The sequence below is a fragment of the Candoia aspera genome, chromosome 5 (genome assembly GCF_035149785.1).
Source record: "Candoia aspera isolate rCanAsp1 chromosome 5, rCanAsp1.hap2, whole genome shotgun sequence".
Lineage (NCBI taxonomy): Eukaryota > Metazoa > Chordata > Lepidosauria > Squamata > Boidae > Candoia > Candoia aspera.
The window spans coordinates 40,661,754-40,683,209 of NC_086157.1; the positions used below are offsets into that span (position 1 = coordinate 40,661,754).

At 36.3% G+C, this 21,456-nt stretch overlaps 1 protein-coding gene across 1 annotated transcript in view; it reads right to left on the reverse strand.

Annotated features, from left to right (window-relative positions):
* The window catches only part of ZBED1 (zinc finger BED-type containing 1), a 124,605-nt gene that overhangs the window by 95,254 nt on the left and 7,895 nt on the right, over window positions 1-21,456 (reverse strand). Inside the window, exon 2 of the mRNA XM_063305044.1 lies at window positions 10,968-11,075. Coding sequence (XP_063161114.1) covers window positions 10,968-11,075 — 108 coding nt within the window. The remainder of the gene's footprint in view (window positions 1-10,967; window positions 11,076-21,456) is intronic.

Genomic DNA, 21,456 nt, shown 5'->3' on the forward strand with positions numbered 1-21,456 from the left:
AGCATTACATTGACAGAGAACTACCAGAAGTCCAAGCTGGATTTAGAAGAGGACATGGTACGAGAGGTATCACTGCTGATGTCAGATGGATCTTGGCTGAATTTAAAGAATACCGGAAAGATGTTTACCTCTGTTTCACTGATTATGCAAAGGCATTTGACTGTGTGGACCATAACAAGTAATGGTTAATATTACAAAGAATGGGAATTCCAGAGCACTTAATTGTACTCATGCAGAACCTGTACACGGATCAAGAGGCAGTTGTTAGAACAGAAAAAGGTGATACCAAGTGGTTCAAAATTGGAAAAGGTGTACGGCAAGGTTGTACACTTTCACCCTACTTATTCAATGTGCACGCTGAACAAATAATTTGAGAAGCAGGAATGTACGAAGAACGGGATATCAGAATTGGTGGAAGACCCATTAACAACCTGAGATATGCAGATGTTACAACTTTGCTTGCTGGAAGTGAAGAAGACTTGAAGTACTTGCTGATGAAGATCAAAGATTATAATCACCAATACGGACTACACCTGAATGTGAAGAAGATGAAGATACTCACAAATGAACCAATAAACAATGTCACAATAAATGGAGAAGAAATTGAAGTCGTCAACAATTTCAGTCTACTCGGATCAACAAACAATGTCAAGGGAAGTAGTAATCAAGAAATCAAATGACGAATCACACTGGGAAAATCTGCCATCAAAGACCTATCTAAAGTTTTCAGAAGTAAAGATGTCAGTTTAAAAACAAAGATGCATCTGACTCATGCCATGGTCTTCTCAATATGCCTGTGAAAGTTGGACATTAAAAAAGGAAGATAGAAGAATTGATCCATTTGAACTGTGGTGTTGGCAAAGATTATTGAAAATACCATGGACTGCCAGAAGAACAAACAAATCAGTTTTAGAAGAAATACAACCAGAATGTTCCCTATAGGTGAAGATAATTAAGCTTAGACTCTCATACTTTGGGCACATTGTCAGGAAAGACCAATCGCTTGAAAAGGACATCATGTTTGGTAAAGTCAAGGGCCAGTGGAAAAGAGGAAGACCTTCAATGCAATGGATTGATACAATTACCGCAACAATGGATGCAAACATTGGAACGGTCAGGCATACAGTGCAAGACCAAACAGCATTCTGTTATACACAGGGTCACCATGAGTAGAAAACAACATGATGGCAACTAACAATAACAACAATCAGATCACTGAGATCCTATAGCGGTAAACATATTCATGACACAAATATATGAGTTGAAATATTAACTCAGTCCTATGTGAGTTGAAATATTAACTCAGTCCTATGTGAGTTTCAATGAAGACATAAGAAGATGGGAAAAAATGTAAAACAATTATGCCAAGCATCAAAATAATGGAACAAAAATGAGTACATAGAGTCTTGAATGACATTTTTGTACATCAATTCAACCTGTGAACCCCTTTCAAGGGAAATTATAGATAAATGCACTGTATTAAAGTGTAATTCTGCTATTGTTGGTTCTACTGTAAGCCTGGAAAAGAAAGGAAGAAGGTTGGGTGTCAGGATAACAACCTGACCTTGTAAAAAATTGCACCACTATGGAAACAACAGATATAATTCAATGAGATTTGATCAAAGTTGTTGGAGAGCAATCATAGCCCAATGTGTTACACAGCATAGGTGGACCTAGGTGTAAGTAAGTATTGTATTATTTGCTTTAAAATTAAGGTATCTAAATGTATGTTAGTACAAATACACACAACACAGTCAACTTAAATTCAAATACCTGCTCAACTTCTATATTCATTTTCAAGATCAGCAGAAATTTTTTTTACAAAGAACATAGTAATAAAAGTGGAACATTTCCCTGGGAAATTGAAATCTGGGAGGAAAAATTGTATATTTCAAGTTCAACATTTTTCAAAAGTGCAAAGATTCATATTGAGGAAAAAAAATCATTATTTCAAAACAGAACTCTGCTTAACCAACACCATTTATAAGGTAAAGTAGAAAGAAAAAATCTAACAACAAAAACATTCTTTGAAGATATGAAGAACAATAAAGTAATACACATTCAGGGTATAATTTTTCATCTTCAATTAATCTGCCAGTTTGTCCCTCATTTGCAAGTTGCCTAAAAACATAAATGTGATAGTTACCATAAAGACATAAGTGTTAGAATGAAGAATAGAAAGCACATTTAAAGCACTATTTTACAGTTGTAATCGAAATTATTCAACCCCCACTGCAAATCAGGTTGATTGTCACAATGTACAGACTTTCAGCTGTTTGCAATGAACAAATCAAACAAAAGCAATTGAAATAGCTCAACACAATGAGTGCTTCAAGTGGTGTCCCCAAAGTCAACTGAAAATGCAACTTATAATGACTTCTCCAGTCTCAAAATTATTCAACCCCCCACTATAATGTGTCACAACAGCACACATACAGTATGCAAAACAGGTGTTGTCTCAAGTACACCTGATGCAACTAATCAAGGGGTTTATTAGCTGCACCAGGTGTGCTTGAGCTGGAACACATGAAATACCTGAAGTGGCTAGGGGTTTGTTGAGTGTCACGTTTGACTGCATGTTAGAAATACAGTATGGCTAAGTCAAAAGAATGGTCCAAAAAGGTAAGAGAAGAGATCATCACCCTTCACAAACAAGGAACAGGATACAAAAAGATAGCGAAGGCACTGAATGTTCCTAGAGACACCTTTGGAAGCATAGTTCGCAAGTTCAAAGTTAAAGGAACAGTGGTTACACTACCTGGACGGGGTAGAAAAAGGAAGCTGTCAATGGCTGCAACCAGATTTCTGAGAAGGCAGATGGAGAGAAACCCTCGAGTGACTGCAAAAGACCTGCAGCAAGACTTGGTGGCATGAGGCACTGAGGTTTCAGTGAGCACAGTAAGACATGAACTAAACACAGAAGGTTTCCATGCTAGAACTCCAAGACGTACACCACTACTGACCCAAAAGCACAAGAAAAGTCGGCTCCAATATGCTCAAAATCATATAAATAAGTCACAGAAGTTTTGGGATCCTGTTTTGTGGAGTGATGAAACAAAACTGGAACTTTTTGGCCCGATGGATCAGCGGTATATCTGGAGGAAGAAGAATGAAGCATACGCTGAAAAGAACACTCTACCTACAGTTAAGCATGGTGGTGGCTTGGTGATGCTCTGGGGCTGCTTTGCACCCTCTGGCATTGGAAACCTGCAGCGTGTGGATGGCAAGATGGATTCATTGAAGTATCAGGAAATCCTAGGAGAAAATGTCATGCCTTCTGTAAGGAAGCTGAAGCTTGGGTGTCATTGGACCTTCCAACAGGACAATGATCCCAAGCATACCTCAAATTCCACTAAGGCTTGGATGCAGAAGTTCTGGAAGATTTTACAGTGGCCATCACAGTCACCTGACTTGAAGCCCATAGAAAATCTCTGGTGGGATTTGAAAAAGGCAGTAGAGCATGTAAACCCAAGCAACCCCATTGCTCATGAGGAATGGGCTAAGTGTCCTCAGGAACACTGCCAGAAGCTGGTATCTGGCTATGCATCTCATTTGCAGCAGGTCATAATAGCAAAAGGGTGCTCTACTAAGTACTGAAGATGCTTGCCATGAAGGGGTTGAATAATTTTGAGACTGGAGAAGTCATTATAAGTTGCATTTTCAGTTGACTTTGGGGACACCACTTGAAGCATTCATTGTGTTGAGCTATTTCAATTGCTTTTGTTTGATTTGTTCATTGCAAACAGCTGAAAGTCTGTACATTCTGACAATCAACTTGATTTGCAATGGGGGTTGAATAATTTCGATTACAGCTGTATAAATGAAGTTCAAAAACACCTTTATTGTCTGTCCTACTTTTAAGTTGAGAAGTGGAGAAATAAAGATGCATGAATTGTTTTGCAATTTAATAAATGGAAACCCATTCATTTCTTCAGATACCCATTCTCTCCACCTTTATAAAGGTAAAGGTAAAGGTTTCCCTTGACGTAAAGTCCAGTCGAATCCGACTCTAGGGGGCGGTGCTCATCTCCGTTTCTAAGCCTTGGAGCCGGCGTTGTCATAGACACTTCCGGGTCATGTGGCCAGCATGACGACTCGGAACGCCGTTACCTTCCCGCCGAAGCGGTACCTATTGATCTACTCACATTTGCATGTTTTCGAACTGCTAGGTGAGCAGAAGCTGGGACGAGCAACGGGAGCTCACCCCGCCGCGCGGTTTCGAACCGCCGACCTTCCGATCGACAGCTCAGCGGTTTAACCCGCAGCGCCACCACGTCCCACCTTTATAAAGCCATTTAAATAAAATGGTTATATATCATTTATAAATTTTATAAATAAAAAATATATTTTATCATGTAAATAAAAACATATATTACCATTGACCAAAGGAGACTAAAATTGAATATATATTAATCAGAATTATTCTGCTGTGGTCGGAATTTCCAAATAATGCTTTATATATTTCAACACATTTACCTTGCAATAAATTTCCTGTCCAAACAAAAAATGTGCCAGGCTTACATGCAGGCAACAGCATACTTAGGGGACATCAGGGTCAGAGCCAGGTTAAGTAAGGTTTAGTGCAATACAAAATATGCCTAATAATGACAAAGATCAGCATCTACAGAATCTAAGAATTGTGCAGGGAGGTAGAAAATAGAATGGATGTTTATTTATTTAAAATATTTATATGGCTGCCCATCTTAGAACACAACTTTGGACAGCTCGTAACGACAGTAAAACCAAGAAAAGGTTAAAAACAAAAACCCAGTGCTTTAGCCATCCTCCTTGGATGCCTCCAACAAAACCAACCCCAGGCTCCCATCTCACCTATCCCAGGAGCTCGGGGAAGAGCCAGTTCTTTATGGCCTTCCAGAAGGCTAAAATGGCAGGGACCTGCCAGATCCCTGAGGGAAGAGCTTTCCACATGCTTTAGAAAAGGCATACTTCCTAGGTCCCACTAGATGGCAGCATTTAAGGCAAGGGACCTGGAGTGTGGCCACTCTACCCAACTTGGTGGAGTGGGCAGATACCCTTAAGGAGAGGCAGTCCAGCAGATAACCTGGCCCTTTGTCATTTAGGGTTTAAAGGTGATAACCAGGAAAAATCTGGGAGTCAGGGCAGCTTGTGTGACAGACAGACAGACATTCTTGTTCTGCCCTTTTGTTGTAACAGACAGCTTGCTATCCTTTTCTCGGACTGGGCTTTTGATGGCAGGTGGCCTTTCTGTTCCCAGGATCTTTCCTTCCCAGTTCCAGTCCTCGCAGAGGAAGAATTGTGAGACAAATATTGCATCTCTTGATCAAAAGTCATATAAACAAACAAAAGCATTCAAAATAAGATTTATAAAAGCTTTCAAAGCTCTACTAAAGGAAACAAAGAGTCATTAAGTTTATGATATATTGTTCATAAAGTAGTGCTAGCATTAAAGGATATCATATGAAAGCAAGCATATATTCTGAGCATTCAATTTCATTTTTAGCACTAAATAAGAGCTTTCAACCCTAATTAAATATAATTGGTGTCTATGGGAAGCAGTGGGGAAGAGGTTTGATTTATTATGTTCCATTATTGTTGTTTTCACATCTTTAATGTGTTGTAACCCACCCAGAGTCTTTTGATTTGGCAGGCTATAAAAACTATAAAATAAATTGTGCTAAATGATTAAAAGCAAATTTACTAAACAGCATAATTTGATAAAATGGATGAAGATACATGAGAATTAGTTGACTATAACTGTTGTTCAGTCCCTTCTGACTCTATGATCTGATGGACACCATTTTGCCAGCTCCTTCCCCTGTAACTCCTTCCCCTGACTCCACGTTATGCGTCCAAAATATTTAAGCTCCAGTTTCATTATTAGTTCTTCCAGAGAGCAATCTGCTTTTACTTCTTCTAGTATTGATACCAAACTTGATCTCAGTACTGTGCCAATGATTTCTTATGTTCCAAGGTATTCTCAACAATTCTTTACTGCACTACAATTCAAAGGCATCAAATATTTTCTCAGCCTTTCTGATGGTCCAGCATTCACAAAACATTGATTCACTGAGATCTGTATATCTTCCAAATGTTGACACATTTCATTTTGTTGGCCCAACTCCAACAAATCAGGCGAAAATCCACAATATCCTTACTAGTCCAGGTGTTCCCTTCAGGCCACTAGCCACCACAGTCAAATCAAAACAGCCCATCCAAGTCCTAAGTTACACAAAGAGGGAAGAGCTACCAACATGGCTGCTGGACCATGTGGCTGGCCAGTTGGCAGCCATAGGACACAGGCTGGTTCTCCCACAGCACCACCACCCACTCCTGCTCCCATTGCTGCCATCCACCTGGACATCTGAGTCCTCCAGTCAGCAGGACTTCTACTCCCAGGGCCACAGCACAGCCACCTCACTGCAGACAGACAGCCCAGCCAACTGCCATCCTATTTCCAGAGTGGACCATGAAATGGAGGATGGAAAACAAGCCGTGGTCCACTTGACTTCTCCCTCACCATGCTGCTACACATTCAGGAAACCACCAAACACTGCCAGTCAGCTGCACCAAAAGCAGCCAATCCACAGCCCTGCCAAGCTCCATCACCAGCCTGCCATGCCATTTCACGCTCCTGATGCCGAGGTGTCACCATCTGCAGCCAGATCGCCAATCCGCCTCCGCTGCTCAGATACTGTAAGTCCAGGCAATGCTCTGTCTTTCCTCCACCACTGCTGCTACTGCTTCTCACAACTGTTTGACGGGCTTTTAGTATATAATTTTTCAACATAGGCTAGCAAATAATTTTGATTCCACAATTAAGAGAGGATCCTTGGGGGATCCTCAGAGGTCCTCGGACCATACTTGAGAAACACTGGTCTTGATCGATCCTAATTTTTCTTCCAATTAGTTTCATTTTGTGGCTAGTCTTTATCCCTGTAAATTTTTGATTCTAAGTTAAAATCATTGCCCAGGATACAGGGTACCTATCAGGACAGAATACAAGCATAGCTTTCTTTCTATCCAAATATACATTAATCAGAATACTTGTGCAAGGCCCCCAATGTTATATAAAAAGTATTTTGTCACATGCAGCATAGACTCAGCCATGACTCTGATCTTATCCAAACAATTTGCAAGAATCCTTGTTTCCATTTTGCTAGCCTCCCATAATTATAGTTCCTCTTTTGTCACATATACTTAAGAAGTATCTCTTTGATCCTTATGTATTAGATCAGCTTTTCAATTACATCTGTTTACAGGTAAATTTCTATTTGTACTGCAAATGAAAAAAACAGAAATATAGCGCTTTTTTTTAACTGTCAATTTGTTTGTTTGTTATACAGCACAGGCAACCTGTTTGATCATAATCAGCAGATGAAGATCAAACAAGTCCTCCAGTAAAATGGATATATCCATTGATTTTCTTTAAGAGAGTCATGGCATGAAATCATTTTTTTTCGCTTTTTCAGTCTAAGTAAAAGAAGAAATTAATATTCAAACAGAGCAGTGGGTACACGAAAGGGAGGAACATCAATGAAAGATTTTTATCAGATCTTTCTCCTTTTCAGCTGCTATAGAGTGAGTGTATTTATGTCATAAATTATTTTTATTTTCATAATGTGTAAGTTAAAAATAAGGAAAAAAAATTAAGAAAAAACCAGTGGAAGTATGAGAAATTGAAGAAATAGTGGTATAGAACAGAAAATGGAAACAAAAAGGAAACAAAATAGAGTTAGTGTATTTAGTCTCAAGCATCTCTTAACATTCCTTTCAATCAGACCACATATTGTGCATTAACGATTTTTATTTTTTAATCCATTCAATCGTGTCCAATTCTTGCAGACTGCCTGGACAAGTCCCTGCAGTTTTCTTGGCAAGGTTTTTCAGAAGTGCTTTGCCATTCTCTCCTTCCTAGGGCTGAGAGAGAGGGACTGGCCCAGGGTCACCAGCTGGCTTTGTGCCTAAGGCGGGACTAGAACTCAGTGTCTCCTGGTTTCTAGCCTGATGCTGAACCAAACTGGCTTAACAATTATTACTGATTGTCAAAAATTCCTGTGCACTTATTTTCATATGAGCATAGTTTAAACTAAATTACTAAAATCTCTTCCAAAGTGCACTAGTTTTTGGTACTAATTTAGCAATATCTTTCTATAGCAGAACCAAATTACTATATGCAGCTCATAAACATGGTTACAGATCAAGTATCTGTCAAGTTATGTTCTGAAGAGAAGGAATGAAAAAATGAGTGGTCATTTACTAACACAGTTTGACTTGAATTCATTCAATTTTCTTCTCTCTTTTAATCGCTCTATACATTTTCATCTTCAATATTGAGAAGTATTGTTAAAATTAACAATGGCACCACCTTGAAAATAAGCTTGAAATAGGTTTGGAAAACCTGATTCATAGAAAGCTTTGTATTGTATCAGTGTATAATCCTTTTGCAATCCAGTAACAGAAAAATAAATGTACCACCCATTTTGATGGACATTTTTTTGACAAAAATGCAAATTATTATATCTTCAAGTCAGCCATAGGATAAATTTCGCAGGAAATAATCTTTTTTTTTTATTTGAAGAGTTACAAAACGGATTAGCAATCACCAGCCTGTTTTATTTAATCTTAGCTGTATAAAACCACAAATATTTCACACAGAATACCTTTTTACCCTCTAGTTGATGATTAAATAAGCACTTCGTTATTAAAATTCCATCTCTTTGTTTCTTTGAGCAACTTCTACTGACAGAACATAAGCAGTTCTATTGGGCTGATAAATTGTACTTGGCCAATAAAACAAACAAATAAATAAAATTATACAGCAAAGTGTTAAGATCTAAGATGGAAACTTTCTAGTATGAATATACCCATTCTATTTATACAACAGAGGGAATGTTTGAGTAATTTTTTCTAACACATACTCTTCACAATAGTATTTAATCATAGTCACATAATATATCTTGGGCAGGTGAAATGTCATTTTTTTCCTAATCTGACTATGATACGTCACTAGGGAAAGATTATTAAAAAAGCATTTTACATGCTGAACTATAGGCCTAAATACAAAAGCTTTAGAAGATACATAATGCAATTTATTGTCTATCAGATAATACAGCTTGTTATGCACTAAAAAGAGAAGTTTTATTCAGACCAACCTTTTCTTTCAAAATAAATGTCTTAAAAAACTAAAAAATTCAGAGAAAGATGGAAACAAATAACATTTCAATAAGCATTTTAACAGTTAAAACTTTAATTCTAATGCTTAAGATCTTAATTCTTGACTAAACTATCAAAATACAGACAATTGTATTTATCAAATTTGTAAAAAAAAAAAAATCACGATTAGCTTCTAAGAATACAATTAGCCAGAAAGATACTATTCTCTTTGTCATAATTTTTAATCCTGTCCTTAATTTCCATATTTGTATAAAGTGCCTAATATTAGACAGGAATTAATCACTAAGCCCTCCCACGGTAAAGAAAAAGCATATAACAACTACGAATCAAAACAGCACATATTAATAAATCCTCCATGAATCACCAGGCCTTTCTTTTTCCAACAGGTGAAATTCTAAACTTTAGGGGATTTTATGCCACAATTAAATCATGAACAAAACCTTTCAAGATTAAAAAAAAAGTTGCACTGTCAGAAAATAGTTCAAAGAGCACTGGATGAGACTATAAAGATTTTGAGAAGAACAAGTTACACTATGTTTGAAAAAAGTAAATGTGGATATAAATCTAATGTGTTGCTATCCAGAAAACTTTGAATAACTAATGATAAATCTATTACAGAAGGAAAATATTTCAAAGTCTAAATATTTTCTGAACACTTTTTGGTAGTTTATTCAAAATCCATATAAACGGTAACTAGATAATCAAATTAACACATTAAGTATGCATGTAATTTTGAGGTCTCCAGACCTTACTCTCATATGAGAGATGAAAAAAGGAGTCAGGGAAGGAAGAAGTTCACAAACATTAGGCTGGATGTTTTAAGTAGTTTCAAAATGGAAGCAGGGAACTCAGTAGAGAGAGTTTAACTGCTTTGGGGATCTCATTAAATCCAGTCTGAAGAAGCAAAGAAAGCCACAGCTTCCCCTACCTTTGAAAACTCAAATAATCATGAGATCCCAGTCTATAACCAATCTATGGCTAAACACATGGCATCTTAGAGTAGAAACAATAAAATATAAATCCTTTCATAAACAAAGCCATAGAACAACTCTGATTTGGTACTAAGGAAAGTGAATTCAGCTGAATTGCGTGGTCATACTTAGTATCTCTTTAAACCGTCTTATGTATCTATTTACAGGATATTGTCTTGTTTGATGAAGAATTCTGGAGAACTCACACACACTTCTGGGTTTATTTGATTGGCCCTAATAAAGATGTCACTCCATTATAGGGATTTTGCTTCCTTTTCTAGCCTTGGATGAATATGACTATAGTGGCTTTTAAAACATATTTTTAAATACATGTGCACACACACACTATTGGAACCTTTCTTCCAATACATGCTATTTTAACAACGGTGTTCATTTTACAATTTTTTTGGTACTTTCACAAGTGCTTGTGGAATGCAAATTATATGTTGTTTTGATTTTTTTAAAAAATGAAGCCAGTCTATTAGTAAAAGTGTAACAGCTCAATGACCAGAAAAACTCCTATTTTCCAAGCAATTATTTTTTCATTGCTTATCTAATAGAAGAACATTGCACTAGCAAAACAAGCTGTACAAAACCATTCTTTTGTACATGCAGTATTTACATTCTTCTCCCAATTGCAACCTGTTTAAACCTGTTCAATAGCCATAAGTTAGTGTTTTCCTAATTATGTTAAATATTCTTCTTCAAGCCTCTACCTTACAAAGCAATCTTCTTCTGAGGGTAATTACAAGATTTAAAATGCTGTCCAGATATCTCTGGAGGGATTTAATAAACAGAACAAAAACATACAATTAACAGATATTAACACAACAGTAATACCTATTAAAACGTGCATTCCAAGTCTTGCCAAATCCTTCACAGTACTGTAACCAATTCCTTTAATTCCTCCCGTTACTATGGCAACATTACCGTTTTGAAGAGGAAAAACTGCACAAAAAGAGAAAAAAAGTATGGTTAAGAATGATTTTGCAACAAAAAATTACACATCAAAACAGAAGTATCACTGACTAACATTTCATATGTTAATTACAACGGTCCTTGTAGTTGTAACTGTTTCCCAGGGCAGTTTACATTTTTCTTATGATTGTAATGCTACATAAAGTACATATTTTTAAAAGATCAATCTCATCAAAATGGTTATTTTTTTTCATGTTTCTATAACACATTTTAATAAATTGCACAAAGACTGTTGCAGCCGCAAATAAGAATAGAATAATATACCATAATATACGGTTCAACTTAGTTCTCCTAATATAAGTAACACATCAAATAAAACCATGAAAGCAGGAGCTAAATTGAAGTGGTACATTAGAATACGTATTGGTCACTTAGTTTGAAAAGCAGACAGTATAGCCAGCAGATAAGTACTTTTTAGTTGCCTGCTTTTTTTCCCAGAAGGCAACTACACAGCAGGCTCATTTGAAACAGACACCCTTCACACGTGCTGACCAGTCCATAAAGCCACACCTGTGAACCATGAGCTCAAGAGCAGGGCTGCAACTAGGCGGGGGCAAGCGGAGCATGTGCTCTAGGTGCCGTGCTGGGGGGGGCACCAAAATGAGCACGGGGGGTGTGTGCCAAAATGGGCATGGAATCCATGTTTGCCCCGGGTGACACAGACCCTAGTTGCAGGCCTGCTTGAGAGTTACCAGAGCATGGATAATATGGCCCAATTAGCTAATGAAAAGCATTTGGACTCAATCCAATTTTAGTTCTTTAAGTTTCTCTGCAACTCTGATCCTTTAAAACAAGACTGGGTAACATCTTAATAGAGCTGCACTTTATTATGGCACCAAGGACCATAGGGGGCACAGTGATAGCACCCAAAAAGACAGAAGTAGCTCTTTTCTCAATTTTTGAAATGGGAAGGTTACATACTATAATCTTGGGTGGCTTTGGACCCTGTATTTCATTCAGCATAGCCAGATGCAGGCTTTAGTGAACATGAACCTGTTTCTAGGCTTAATACAATAAAGAATTAATGACATGTCTGGACACATGGAATAGGGACCTTAGAAGATTTGATCAGAAAGCTTCTTGAAGGGCTACACTGCAATAGCTGCAGACCTGTGCATCATAGAGCAGATAACTCATTACCTTAGCTGTGAAGATTGTAACTTCAGCCATGATGTGCCTACCACTGTTATGGGAAGTGAAGTGAAGGATAGTGCTTGACACACACTGACGTTGCAGGGATAACGATCTCAATTATTCAGACCAGGATATGGAGACTTGCAATAGAATTCTTAAATATTTAAATGTTTATGTAATGCTAATGTTGTCAATTTCCAAAAGTGGAAAAGAAACATCCTGAGAATACCTTAAGTTTTAAGTTTAAGTTAATGGTAAGTTTAAATTCACTGTAGCACAAATGCAAGACCCCAAATGGATCACCTCTTGCCCACTAGGGAAGTGGAAAGGATAGTAGCACTGAGAAGCAGACTAATTCATTGGCCAGCATAGGTGGGTGGCATTCCTTTCATGATAGTTTACCAAAGAATTAATTCAGAAGTTGAATGAAGTTGGAGCCAGGGTCATAAATGTTCCCTTTTGAAGGATATTGGGAAGAGAGATTAGACTTGTGTGATGTTTCCATGCATCTTCATAGTGAACATGAAAAGATGCTGATCAAGAAAGGCAGCCTGTTTGTCTCATCAACTATTTAGAGTTTACCACATGGATACACAATGGGTTTCAGTGAATGTTGGAGGACTAGATTAGATTTTGGCCTGTTCCTTCACCATATAATTATTTTGTAAGAGTCACCTGACCAATTCCTCATTCAGGTGTTTGGTGTATAGCTGGCTTATGATAGTCAACAGATGGATTAGATGATAATTTGGAGTACTTTTATCTACAACTGAACAGTGATATACTTACTCCATTCTGTTAGAATCTGAGCCATAATATGTGTCAACAGGTTTGCTGAGTTGCTTTTACCCTTCTCAATTCCCCCCTTTTAAGTAAGTCATCAACTCCCTCAACCACAATTTCTTGGCCTTTGCCTTCACCTTCCACTCCATTCATTCTCCGTTCCTTCATATATTAGCTCCTCATATGTATGGACTCTCACTTTCATAAGCAGAATCAGTCTCTTAGACAGTCAATTTGTTCCTTTAAACAAAAACGTTATTCCTTGCAACGGACCACTTATTATTCACTTTTCTATTTCAATTTTTGTGTCAGGTTTTCAGCCAACAATATAGCATTGTCTATATATAAAGTACATACATTCACATCTCCGCAACATATTTTTGGTATCACTAAAAGCATTCCCTATGTATTTATTTTTAAATTGATTAAACAACCAAGAAGAAATTACTTATATTATTCCCTGCTCAATACTGAATCATTCACTAAACATTCCATTTATTTTCATGCATGCTTTACTTCCATCATATATCATATTCATCACATTCAGCAACCTTCCACTCTCTAGTTGCATAAAGTCTTCCATAACTTATGCCAATGTTCTTTATCACATACTTTCTTAAGAACTAATATAAGCTTTCTTTCTCAAATTCATACATTTCACAATGACTTACTAAAGAGCAAAGATTTTACTCTGCACACTCTTTTGTCAGCATAAAGCTATAAAGGATACGTTTAGGAAACAAATGAAACAAGGAATTATATATTAAGGCCCTTTAACGCACAATGGCTATCTATTTAAGTAATTCATTCCCATCAGAAACGTAGTTAAACATTTAAAAACCATTTAATAAATAACCTTCATGAATGCAGTGATATTAAACTTTGATAAATAGGTAAATATACTGTTACACTGTTAGCTATACTGTTAACCTACAACTATTTGGCAGTTCTTTCTAATTCGATAGAGTACGCTCTTATCAGTTACATGAAAAACAACAAAACTATTACCGTAGACACAACTTAACTGAAATTTACTTCTTTCAATATGCTTTTTTCATTACAAAAATTGGATTATAATTTGAAATTGATTACAGGTAGTCCTCAGTTAACAACAATAGGGACCAGGAAAAAAAAAAGCCCCAGATGAGCCAACTTCCCTAGGAATGCCGCTGGCCAGTTGGTGAAAAGGTAGTTCACCCTCTTGAGGTGCACCAGTGCAACAAGGAACTAGCAACTATCGGTGCCAGAACATTTACTGTGTGTAAAAACATTGTAGACTCCCTGGCATTGTATGCCATACGCTAAATAAACAATAAATAGGGACCAGAAAATTGGCCATTAGGGAGTGCGGTCAAGCGAGTCATCATATGACCGCATCAGATTTTACATTTTTTGCAGCAGTCATTAAGCAAATCATTGTGGCCATTAAGTGAATCACATGGTCATTAAGCGAACCATGTGGTTGTTAAGTGAATCACATGGTTCACCATTGATTTAGCTTGTCAGGAGCTGGCTGAGGTCACAAATGGCAATCACGTGACCCTGGAATGCTGCAACTGTTGTAAATACATGCCGGTTGCCAAGTGCTTGAATTTTGATCACGTGGTGGCAGGGATGCTGCGATGGTCATAAGTGTGAGGACTGGTCTTCATTTTTTTCAGTGCCATCATAACTCCAATCACTAAACAAGTGGTCATTAAGCAAGGACTACCTGTATATACATTCATATATATTCAAGGAGAAAGAAAAGTTTAGTGGGTAAACTAATTTGAAAATAACTGAGTTATTGAAATACTAGAAATATATTGGCTATATCAAGGTATTCTATACACAATGGAGGTTATCTCCAATTACTGACATGGAAATAGAGCACACACATTGTAGTCTGTGAGGGTTCCGACAAGCAGAAAAAGATTGAGGAAAGGTGTTTTTTTTTTTCCCTGTAGTTACACAATAATATAATGCTACTTGAAGGTAATCAGAGCACGTTATAAAACTTGTGGTTGTCATATATAACTAAATGGTTAAGTCAGGGAGCAGAAGTTATAGATTCTTTATTTTGAATCATCTGTTTTGCTACCTTTTCTGGGCTGGTCCCAGTACTTACTTTCAAGACATTGCTAATCTATCACTTTTATCCCTTTAGAGTCCAAACTGAGTAAGAACTGCATGTGAGTTATAACTCCAAAAATTTAAGCTGCCCAGATATCTATTTTATTTATTTGTTTAGTTCATAAACTATCTTAATTACCCAAATGATTCTGGGCAATGTCCAACATATAATAGAAAAGAAAACTGCAAACATTTAATCAATTAAGTGATTAAAATTCTGGAAATTTTGAAAGCATACTTAATCCAAGGTTTTAAGAGATTATTGCCTAAGAAAGAGAGTGAGTGAGCACAAATAGATAAGTAGTCCTCACTAGTCTGCCTCATACTAATACCATAATGGGGTATGAATATTAATTTATTCATTAATAATATTTATTTATTAGAGTTGTAATACAAGTTGGGTGAAAAATTTAATTTTTAAAAAGTGAAGAATCCATTTAGTCCAGTTGATTACGTATATGGAAATCATTTGCAATTCCTTTCTTACAATAGGAATTGGTGGTGGGGTTTTTATTTCCCAATCTAGCATAGAATCCTGAACTTCCCTTCAGGTTTTCTATCCATAAACTGCTTAGCATAAAAGCCCAGATAACATAGAAAAGGCACTGCCACTTTCAGCAGGATGACTGTAAGGACAGAAATAATCCCACATTTATATCCTACTGAGCACTGGAATTCAAGCATTTCTTATTATGTTAGCATACTTGAAACAAAATATTAAATATGCTACTTCAAAAAGTTTTTCTATCAACTAATACTGTATATAATAAAGTAGATATCCATAATAAATTTTTTTTAAAAAAAATAAGACTACATTCAGAAAAATTATTCCCACTGGCACATGTTTTGTTATCCAAGCTATTTGCCTTAAAATTGTGAATTGTACTAAACACTTGAGGAAAAACCATTTGATCTCATTGAAGAAGCAGGTGCATTCTACAATAGTCTTTGAAGTGAAGGATGAAACAAGACTGAAAAAAAAATAGCTGGGGAGGGATCTTTTTAATGTTGAAAGAGAGCAGAACAGCCTTTTCTATCTTGAAAAAGCAGATAAAATGGACTACACTGGACAAAAAAAGGAAGGACTTGAGGAACAAGGAGGTACAAGAGTGCCCGTACTTTTGACATACAAGAAAAACAAATGAACAAAAGACCATAGAGCTTCTCTCTAAAGTGGCTTCAAGAGAACATTTAAATAAGCCTGAATTATTCTAGCATTAAGAAAACCATCTGAATTTCTTTTTACACTTTGAATTTGCATATGTGGAACTTTAAATCCCATTTGTGCCAAAATGTTTTGAATGTTTTTTTGAACAGAACTAGAACAGATCAGGGGATCCATTACCATACAGCCTTCCTTTGAATATTAAGCCCATTTTGCTCACTAAAAGATAAAAAACATCCATTTATTGTGGTCTTAGACCAGAACAGAGGCTAGTGAGCCACCTAAAGTCTAATAAATCAGGTGACATACAAATATAAATACTGTTACATTAACAAACAGTAAATATCCACATCTATACTCTAGCCATTGTTAGCAATCAATTCCCATGGAGGATCTGTGTTCTAGTGGCAAAAAAAAAAGGGAAAAAATTGCAACGAACTCACTCACTCATTTTCTGGTCCCCGTCAGCAAGTAAATAATCAATATAGAAGCTGTCTATGTGACATGGGAAACTGATTAATAAAGTATGCATTAGCCTCAGTGAGAATCAGCATAAAACATAATTCAGTAGGACATGTCTGAATCTCCTTTACTCTGCAGGAGCGTACTCTGAGGTTGAAATATTGTATTGTACAGTGTCGACCATACAAGAATTCCAAAGGCTGAATATTAAAGCAGGTTTGAAAGAACATTCAACAGGTATGCTGCAAGAGAGGTTTATCCGGATATTCCTCAAAAGGCAATAGAACTTTGCATTTTGGCTTAAACTGTTTTGACACTGCATATCTCAAATCCATTGCTTGATTATTTTGACCTTATCTAACCCTGAAGTTTGCAAGTTTCTGGAGAGAAACCATAGAATCTCAATTTAAAATATATCAATTTCTTTGAGAACTTAAACATTATTTAAGATAGCTTTTCTCACCTTTGAGTATTCCAGATATGTTAGACCAACACCCAGAATCATCCAACTACAATCTTATTGTAGTTCAGATTTCCTGTGTTCCAGCAATCAGAAAAGTACTATCTACAACAGAATTTAAAAAACAAAAAAACAAAAACCAAACAGCGGCTTATACAACCATAAATGGGCACAAACACGCACAACAAATAAAATGCTGTCTGAAAATTGGGAGAGGCAGCAGCTGAGGAAGAACATGGAGTATCTTATAGGGGTACTCCACATTGTAACAATTTATTACTAGTCCTACTGAATCATTAAATGGATTCTTTATTATTAAAAATAGTTTTGGGGAGTAGGCATAGAAGCTTTTACAAGTTAATTGATTTCCTAAATTCCTGATGCATGGATTCTATCCACACATCTAACTTTGAAATAGGTTTTGAGAAAGAGATATGCTGCCCAGTCCAACACATGGCCCAATTTTCAGCTAATAATCAGGGAGTGACTTGTCTTCTGTGGCTTCATTTCTTATCTGCCAGGGATGATCTAGATCAGCATACTGTTTTCAGTGTACATTATTACCACCCTTCACAGCCAAGACTAACTCTGAAACATTCAATGCAAAAGGTCTACTAAAATTTGAACACTACAAACATTTATGCCTTATCTTATTGTGAGAGAAAAAAGTTGTGCATTTCAAGTGTGCAATGCCCATGACCATTTGGCTCCACCTAGAATTCCTTTTTTGTAATTGAGAACACAAAAAGCAACAATGAGTCTTTCAGGTCCTTAGACTAACACTTTATTACAGCATAAGCTTTCATGTACTCAAAGCCATCATATGCATTAAATGTTACCTTGAATTACAAGTATATAAACACACCATGGCAAAATGCAGCAGGGGATGAAACAGAAGGAAATAAACAATTAAATGAGATGGAAATGAAAGCAGAGGTGGAGATCTTATCAATAGTGTCAATGTACAAACAACTGATCTGCATCTTTCAGATTCCTTTTAATTTATTTATATTCTAATTTTCTATCAATATATTCTGTTTTTATTGCTTCTATTAGATTGTAAATATAAGGAAATAAGTGTTTCGTTAAAGAAAAGAGCTAAAATCCTATACCTATTTCCTTAAAAATTCAATGTTTAAGCATTTTGTAACTGATTAGGAAGTTACAATGACTCTTTAAATCCAGATATCTGATTCCCTTCCTAGCCAGGTAGCTATAATCAATTCCCATTTTAAGATATGAGTAAGAACTACAATGAATGAACAGAATATCTTATAGCTGTTCACTGTTTAACACAGCAAAATCAAATCAAATCTGCTTCCTAAGCTTGAGCAGAGCTAAAATTCAGTAAGCATTACCATTATTATAGAAATTATTTTGGACTCATCCCACTTTCTCTTGGCTTTTTTCATCTTAGAATTTCTGTCACTGACAATTGGCATTTATTTCCTGTGATACAAATAGTCAAGTTTGTACATGAAAGTTTTAATTTATTTTGAGGCAAAATTCAGAGGCATAGACAAAGTGCTTCCATAAAATGATATACAGAGTGTCTCAAAAGTCAGGTCCCACAATTTATTACGAATTGGACATTGGTGAAGAGATACTCTATTCAGTTAAAATCTTAAGAAAACATTTCACATTAAGTTCACTTGAAAATGTTCATTAAAAATGTAATATGATAAAAAATTACATAATAGAAGTGGAAAGACAGGAATAACACACGTTAAAAAACTTCATATCATCAGCTAGAAATATAAAGGCTCAGAAAATTCAAAAATACGTTTTTGTATTCTGACAATTTCTCTTTTATTTTTTTTTTTCCAATTACAGTTGGAATTTCAGGATTTCCAAATACAGTTGGAATTTTAAAGACTAGATTTACTCAGAAAATGTTGTATGAAAAACCCGAATGACAATATGTAGGAATTTTAGACTGAAAATAGGTTACTGAACAGTTTAAAGTTACACATTTTTACCTGCTATACAAAGATGCTACTAGCCCTTAATACTGTGACTGTACAACTCTAAAAGTTAAACTCCCTCTTGTACACTGCAAAATTTGCATTTCTGCTATCAATTTCTATTTTTTCTAATGTATAGGTGTTGAAACCTAACATAAACACATGTCAGACATATTCTAACATGTGCAGACTTATCTGCGCATTTGTTTCTTTCCCTATATTACTGGGCATAATCACGATTTGACTGCACAAGGTTAAGGCAATCTCAGTTTACTTTCTCGGAAGTCAATTCCATTAAACCAAGTAGATTTTACTAAGTAAACATCATCAAAATTAAAAACTATACAGTGTACTGCTGCCATACCAAATCCCAAATATTTACAACTTTAAAATATAATGTAAGATAACAAAAACAGTACTGCAGAACTGTCAGTAGCCAGTCAGAAAACAACAGCACAAACTACGGTCAAAAATGGAAAGGTTTGACACTACCCACAACGGAGGACTGGTTGGTGAAGATGATGGAACCTGTGGAGATGGCTACATTGACTCCTTTGATCAGAGAAAAAAGAATTATCTACATTTATGGCTGACTGGAAACCCCTTAGACTTTTGGCCTGAAACAGGAAGAAAAACACTTACGATTTGTAATTTTGATGATTAGAAAAAAACCGAATAGAAAAAAGTGAGGGGTTTTTTTTGGTAATTGTAAGAGATAATTTTGTAATTGTATTTGTATTTGCTGCAAAGGAAATCAGATGCTTCTATTTATTATTTTTCTGAACTTTTGCTTTTCTTTTTTCTTTGCTTCTTTGACTCCTTATTAGTGTTACTTTTTATGTTCTTTGTGAAACTTTAAATAAAATTTATTTAAAAAAGAAAAAAGAAAACAACGGCACAAACTAAGTAACTTTAAGGTAAATTTGAGCAACTGGTAAAATTAAAACACTTGAAGACCTGCAAGTAACCTAAAAGGCACGGAGTTTCATAGTCACCACCACAAAGGCTGTCCAGGACTATACCACAAGAAAGATGAGCTTTGATAACCGAAGAGTGCAGCTTATAATACTGTAGTAGGGATGTGCTGCACCTCAGATCTGAAACCCCAATGGTTCTCCAGAGTAGCCATGGGTATACAGGCTGCACCTGTCAACACTTCCTTTTAGAAGCTCTGAGGTTCCATAGTTGCTGTGTGACCCCAGGGAAATAAGTTTTTGAGATTCTAACAGCAAGCCCACACCCACTCTTGTGAGCTCATGCCCACTTTGAAGCACCCTGTCAGGGGCTCCTGAACAAAAACGAGTATTTTCCTGGGACTGTGGTTACCAATGTAAGCCCTGGAAAACCTGCAGCTTCTTTGAAGAGGCACTGAGAAATAGCCATGTATGTCCACTCCTGCTCCTAAGCATCGTTGCTGCTTCAGATCCAAAATGCAGCACTGACCTATTACACTGTGCTTAAGTTTCAATTTGATGTTGCAAGGACTTAGGATCCAGAAAGTTACACCTTTATAATAACTCGATCAACATAACTATTTCATCACGTAGTAGTTTCGCATCCTTAACTACTTAAGATTGCACCAGCTGAGAACTGCAAAAATGTAAGATCAGCCCAGATAAGATGGCAAATGATATATAAATGCAACATGATCATGTTATAGAAACCATGCCCCAAAATGGGATCCAGCAGCTATATCTGAATGCTAAAACAGCATTCAGAAAACTCTGTAACAAGGTTCTACTTATCTAAGCACTATTTGGCATAGGAAACTTTACTGTATCCATGTTTTCTTTAACAGGCTGATTACAGGTTGATTTAAGGTAGAGTGCCTTGCTTCTGTATTTATCAACTCTTATTTGCAAGAGGACATTCCAGGGCAAAGTTTGTTACATTGGTGACATAAATTGATACACTCACATGTGTTGTGAGTCATATCCTAAAACTCTTCTATGCTGTTTTCTACATAAAGTAGTTAATCGTTTCTGGCAAAGGGCATAGATATGGGAAGCATTCAAGAACTGCTTGCATTGAGAATGTTTTAACCATCAGTGGTACCTCAAAAAAGGAAAACATCAAATCAGAGCTAAGCTAAAGAAGAGATGATGGCCTAAATGTCTAGGTATTTCAAAAGGCTTTCTAAGTCTTATCCTTCCACAGCCTGGGAATCCTCAAATATGAAAATCACCACTCCACAAGCTGTCAAGCAGCACATCCCTTGCTGAGAACAGATATCTGAAGCACTCTACAAATGTCTAGAGCAATAATTTTAAC